Raw genomic sequence first — 7,200 nt, 5'->3', positions numbered from 1 at the left:
ATAGCCAAAAAACTAACATGTCCAAAATCATTCGAATAGAAGTACAGATTTGATTTAAAATTCCATGAATTTTAAACAGATTGAAAATCAGACGATGAAATTCGACGACTTGAAAGTTTTCAGTAAAAAATTCCTCCGTCAATGTCAATTTCTTGCTTGATAAAGAAACTAATTTTTACTGCTTGCACGAATCTGGTTTTACAATCAGAAATTATAAAAATTGATCGTAGGGCGAGTATATACTATCGTGCGTAAGCATCAGGACACTTCCAAATTATTGCGAGTAGATGAAATATATTTGAAATAAAGCTCTATAATATAACATTCGCCTCTGATCTTATCTCGATTAACCATGTGCGATTGGTCGATATTGTCCAAAACAATAGTTGATATTCATTAATGTAAATAAAAAGCAGAACACAATTGAAGATGAATGAAAATTACTTCCATGAAAACATCTAAGGTTAGTGACTGACATATCTGTGCAATGTTGAGAGTTTAAAATGATTGCAATATGCGTTTATTCAATTACGTTCTATAACTTTATATAGATTTTATCAAGTGTCAGCTATTTATTAGTAATAAATATGGAACTTGCTGGGCACAAGTATATTCCGCGTTGCAGTTTCAATTTGGCAGTACATTTAGTACCAGTTACGACGAGAATTAAAGAATTAACACTAGAAAAACATATTTCTATCACAATGTTGAAGATATATTAATTATATAAACGTTTTGTTTGTGTTGCAGCGAGTGTCCACATACTTGTGCATATAGTAGTGTATATAATTTGCTAACGTACTGAATTTAAGTAGCGATCGGGCAATCGCTTATGCGTCATTCGTGTTTTCGTAGCCAGCGGCGCATGGATTCCTATTGTCCTAAATCTAGTAATTTATGAAAAATGTTCGATACTACAGAAAGGTATTAAATTGAGTTTTCAAAACAGGATTCTCCTAGGTATTGCCCTCGAATAAAATAGAGAATAACATCGAAATTAACATAAATTTTTATTTTCAAGATATCTATATTTAATGATCGCAATTATGGTATTGCTCACTTTCAATCGAAAAAGGCAAGCTGTCAGTACGTACTCAAAATTCAAATTTCATAGGTATAAGTTACGTTGAATTTTTTACGAAAAAGAACACTGTTTTCAAATTACTTGATATTAACAACAAAACACGATGATACGTATCGTTCCATAATTCACCTATGTCCAATATTACAATTCATTTTTAACTCGTTTATCTTTTTAGTTACTATCATTAACTTTTGCTCCTACGAAATTACGTAAAAATACTCGAGCAATAAAACCATGAAAACAAGCTTTGCAATATTCACAGACACACTATAAATTGTTAGTCTTTTTGAAAAGGTTACCGTTTATAAAATGGACAGAGTTATAAGTTCGGTTACAAAAAGCCATTTATTTATAAACTATTTGCACAAAAAATTGTTCTCATTATTCTCATATTAACTTCTCATTTTCATGCTGCTTGCTTCTATCAACTCTTGGTCTAATATTATTTTATTAATCGAATGTTATGTTGATATACAATATAATCTCGATTATACATCACATACATACATTATCCGAACGTTCAATCATCAGAATGTTGTATAATTCTCCATATTGTATCTCATATATGTAGTATCTTCTATAGAATATAATGTTATTATATCCTAGTATTTGTAATTTATTTACAATGAATGGATTGTACAAATATGGACAGAATAATAATGGTAGTTTAATATGAACTAATCGCAATAACACGCTATAATCTAGACGAATCTCGACACAACGGATCCAACGTTCTCTCTCACGCGGACCACACTCTCTCGACAACGCTAACAGCATATCGACAACACAACTCGCACTCTCCGACTGACTTCTCGATTTACCCGCTTCGACTTCTCAACTCAAACTGCCCTGTTGTTCTCGCATGTCTTTTGTCTTCCCGTAGACCCACCACACACGTGTTCTGCGACCACTCGTGGCCAAAGCCACATAGACCTTTTCTATGGAAGTATTCCTTTGAAGGACCGATGACACATTTACGGGCCCATCGGCACCTCGGCTCTCGGGGCATTGTTTATAGTTTAAAAACGTCACGGCTCTCCGGACATTGTGGTCTACCCGCTAACTCCTAGGCCTTATGTCCGCGATACTACATATACATATATACCTATATAGCCATATACGTATATAATCCACCGTAATTGTTTTCCCCTATCAAAATTGTCGACGACTGTAACTGCTGAAGTAAAATCTCGTCACAACATTTCAGTGCGGTATTTACATTCCAAACGTTCCAAACAATAATGGCTCCAACAGGAAAACGGGTACGGTTGACAGTTGACAAAAAATATGAAATCCTTCAGATGATAGACAGAGGAGAATCTCGGAAATCCATAATAAAAAAGTACGGTATTGGATATAGCACAGTGAGCAAAATAAAAGCAAAACAGGCTGAAATAATAAAATATTTTGAGGCCAACACAGCGAGTACTAGCAGTTCTACAATAGTTACAAATTCGGCATACATTCATAAGGATTTAAACAAACTTCTTCGCCAGTGGTACATACGATGTACAGTAAAAGGCATAAAATTAACAGGAACAATGATATACGATAAAGCACTGGAACTTAATAAACAATTAAAAGGAGATACTTCGTTTAGAGCCAGTCTCCGTTGGGTGGCAAGATTTAGACAACGTCAGCGTAAAGCGAATATCAATAAAGATTTAGAAACTCCAAATCAAGCCATGACGGATATCTTCAAAGTTGAGTTTAATGAACTTATGCAAAAGGAGGGGTACAAATTGGAGAACGTTTACAATGTCGAAACCACAGAACTCCAGTGGAAAGCAGTACCAGAAACAACATTGCTCTCTCAGAAATTGAAGTCATTGGGAAGGAAGACGGGCAAAGGCCAAATTACTATATTTCTCTGTGCAAATGCTACCGGATGTCACAAGCTGCCGGTACTAACAGTCTGCATGATTAAGGATCCTCTATCTATCAAGTGTTCATCCACAAGAGTTCTGTCAATTATGCACAAAACTAACAGCAAGCCTTACATTGACAGTAACATATTCAATGAATGGTTCAATGAATGTTTCTTAAAATCAGTTACAGAAAGACAACAGAAAAACGGACAGAGAGAGAAAACTCTGTTGTTGCTACATGACGGTGGCTCGGATCACGAAAACAGGATAATAAGTACGAAAGATGAATTTGTTAAAATCATCTATTATTCATATGACGCTGCATCGCTCGTACAACCAATGGATCGTGGAATAATCGCATGTTTCAAGCGAATGTACCGAAACGAATTTCTGAAATCATTAATGCCAACATCTAACAGCATTTCAGAGGAAGAACTTATACATACCTATTCCCAATTAGATATAAACGATTGCTGTAATATGGTACGTAATGCTTGGTCAAAAGTCAAGAATCCAATACTGAAAAACGCGTGGGACAAGCTTTTGAAGGATGAAAGCGAACAGAGTTCGGAAGACTCCGAAATAATAAAAAAAGACATAAAAGAAGCACTTGCAAAACTAAATAGATTACCAGGATGCGAAGAGTGCGACAGTGTCGCTGTGATGAACTGGTTTGAAACTGATAATAAATATAATGACGCCATGCAAATAGATATCAACAAAGCTCTTATAGATTTTATAAATGTAGCTATGGATACAGAAGCGAACAAATTTACTGTCGAGAACTTTGAAGATATACTTGATGATAGCACTCTATAAAAGGCCTAGATGCTTTGAACTACAAAACGAAAGTAACTCGGAGAAACTACTGATATTAAGACATATATATTAACAAATATATTAAGAAATATAATATGTATTATTGACAAGAAAGGTATGGGACGCGTAAGAGTTTATGTAGCGTTTAATTGTTTGTTTGTACCATTTGGTTTGAAATATATGACACTCGGTATACGAAAAGCTGTTTTCTAATATTCTGATATTTACTATTATGAGTTACGATAATCAAGATTCCACAATATATGGAAAACAAGGAAAGACGCAAAATGTTGTCCTTATATTTACGTCCTCCTTACCTTTTATACCTTTAATTTGAAAAATTAGAGTTAAAGTAACTGTCAAATTAAACCTTTATAGGGAATATCGAGATGGATCAATTAATGTATTAAACAAATATATGGTCCCACAAAAAAATGATGATGACCTTAAAATCTTATTTAAAAAATGACTCAGAAAAGACATCTACCACTGTGCGTGCTCCTCCATATAGCACAAATTTTGTTGTGTAGTTTTTTCCATGAAACCATTAAAAACAATGATATTTAGGTGTTCCGATTTATGTGTCCCATTTTATACATCAGCGGATAAAGCCGCTAGATATGTGAATAATCTGTGCAAAACTTGAATTGGAATTAAATTTATATTTATATAATTATATGATATAGAAACACATACACATATGCAAACTGGCTTCTTTTGCCTTCCTTCTTTCTCGAATTTTTTATAATTTGTCTTATTAAACGAAAAAGAAACTATAATTATAACTAATTAACTAAATATAATTACTAAGAATTTAATTGCTGGGTATGGCGACCTCACCGATCTAAATGACTGCGAAATATATTATCAAGATTTTCATTCTCAATAATTCTTCGTCGGCTTTGGTATTTAAGTTATAAAGCAATTTGTTAGTGAAAGATTAGCATTGATTATAATTATTAACATTTATCTGTGATCTCTATTCTGATATTTTGTATAAAATTATTTATTTTTGTAATTTTGCAACAAATTACAAGTTTTATCAAATTTCATTTGTATAAAGTGTAAAGGAAACATTAAATATAATGTTAAGGAAATGTTAAATACTTTAGAATTTGAATTAAACGGAGATATAGTAGAATATATATTAAACTTAAAAGAAGATAATTGCTAACAATTCTTTAGAAAGAATTTCAGTCACAGCTTATAATTTTGTTGTAATGTAAATATAGCATCGTATTCTGATGGCTTCCAACTATTTTTTACATAAGACATAACTTAATTATCTTACAAAGAAACTAAAAATTATGATTATTATTAATATTTTCGAAAATCTACAAATTACTGAACATGCGCTGTTAAATGAGCAGCAGCGTCAAAGTAAATCATTAAACGTAAATGTTGATATAGGTACTCGTTAACATACGTCTCTAAAATATTTACGTCTTCTTAAAAGAAAGTAACAGTTTTCTGACATAAGGGTATGTCCTGAATTAAAATATCAAGAAAATCGTTTTTTTTTTATTGCTTAAATGGATAGATAACTATTTAAGAAAATATTTACAAAGTGACAAAGGCCAATTCTAAATATTTCCAAAAATATAAAGCAGAAGAGCGTGGAGCAGGTATACGAGCGCTCGCCGCTCCGACTTTCTATTCAGAATTTCATACTTGAAAAAGGTTGAAGGGTTGTTCAATACAATAGTTATAATCCATGGTTGTATCCAGTCGGGCCTTGATGTGTCTAATAGAAGTATAAATGTGTATGATTCATTTAGTGTACGTGGCTTTACCTACTAGTTTGTAGCATCAATGGTTAGTTTTGTTCAGATTGTAAGAATTTGTACACATCGTAAGAATATTATGGTTTGACCATTAGAAGGAACGTGGATTCTATCTAAAGATGAAAGAAGCTATAATAGCAAAGCTGGATCATTATTGTTTAACTGATGAATCTCCTCAGCACGATAATTGTTCGGTTGGCGTCGACAATTGGTGTGAGTGGTACAAAGCTGAATCCATGAATCAATTAAAATCTTTCGAGCATCCCAATCGATTGATTAATGAAGAAGTTGAGAAACACATTCGCACAATTTATGAAGATCTCTCAAACGATAACCTTTTAACGCGATGCTTAGGCTGTTATATTCAAAATACCAATGAGTCGTTCAACTCAACAATTTGGCTCATCATTCCAAAACACCTCAATTCGGGCCAAAAAATCGTTGAAATTGCTGCGTATATGGCTGCAGGTATATTCAACGAAGGCTATTCAGCGATTTTGAATGTCATGCAGTTGCTTAATTTGAGTATAGATCAGCAGTGCAAAATGTTTGCTGATATCGCTGACACGCAACGGATCGAGAAAGAGAACAAGCGCCAGGCATTTAGCAGTAAAGAGTCTCGCACAGCTCGTAAACTATCAAATGCATCAAAATGAGGCTTTTGAAGAAGTAGAAGGATTGATATATGGACCAGGAATAGCTGATTAGCAGATCATCAACGTAACTAACCAAAAATTGATATTTTTTCCTATTGAAAACTTTGAAACGCGTTTTCACCAGTTTTTATTTTCACGAATTTTCTAAATTGGCGGGCCTAATAGCAAAAAAACTAAACGACTTATTTAATTGAACCAAAAAAATTTTTCTTCGGTATTAAATTTTCTTCTGAGTGAACTAAAAAAGTTCGTCAAAAAGTTTGTTTAAATAATTGTTATAGCAGGGTTTTTTTAAACACATTTTTTTTTTAAACTCGCCGAAATTTTTAATTTCACATTTTTTTCTGCCTTTTTTTAGTTCATCCAGAAGAAAACAAAAATTTAATCCTTTTTTGGTTTTTTGTTTCAGTCAAGAATTACGAGCTGGATCATTCCAGCCGATTGAAGACTGCAGCGACAAGACGCCCATGAAATAAGTTTGGAAATCTGTTATAATTTTTTTTTACTTTAAAAAGAATTTTTTTGTATTCGTTAAATATATATAAAACCATACTTCAGAATGCAATAACTTCATTTCTTTCTTTCCCTTCTAAAAAAAATCACAAAAAACGCTGTTCTATAACATTACACTTCAGGACACTCCCATAACAAGCTAATATTTCTTTAAGGAATTATTCTTTAAGGAATAGCGAACTACATCTATCAATGCTTCAAAAAATATAATCTTACTTTTAAAAATGTATGTAACATTCCCCTCACCTCAACGCCTACATCTATCTATATTCTGACTACATCATACTATATCACCCTAGATCTCCCATATACATATGTTCCTAAACACAACTTTCTTCTTCAGTGTACCGAGCCGAAATTATTCGGCGAATGGAAGTTAGCGGTATCAGTTAAAAATATTTACAATTATGTTTAATAAAGGCCAAGAAGGTAACAATTCTATTTACATTTTGAAATTTGTAAAAGTATTAATCGCG

The 7,200-nt window shown here is 32.8% G+C and overlaps 2 protein-coding genes across 16 annotated transcripts in view; one reads left to right on the top strand and one right to left on the bottom strand.

The window, feature by feature from the left end:
- LOC122572066 (serine/threonine-protein kinase mig-15) overlaps nt 1–7,200 on the bottom strand; it is an 87,227-nt gene that overhangs the window by 61,243 nt on the left and 18,784 nt on the right. The gene's annotated exons all lie outside the window — the stretch shown is intronic.
- On the top strand, nt 5,574–6,211 carry LOC122572070. Its single transcript, XM_043736628.1, has one exon. It carries the CDS (start codon nt 5,675–5,677, stop codon nt 6,209–6,211), a length of 537 nt encoding a protein of 178 aa, XP_043592563.1. The 5' UTR covers nt 5,574–5,674.

Source organism: Bombus pyrosoma, linkage group LG10, assembly GCF_014825855.1.
Source record: "Bombus pyrosoma isolate SC7728 linkage group LG10, ASM1482585v1, whole genome shotgun sequence".
Lineage (NCBI taxonomy): Eukaryota > Metazoa > Arthropoda > Insecta > Hymenoptera > Apidae > Bombus > Bombus pyrosoma.
Note: the sequence above shows the minus strand (reverse complement) of the source record. Positions and strands in the feature narration are given on the sequence as shown.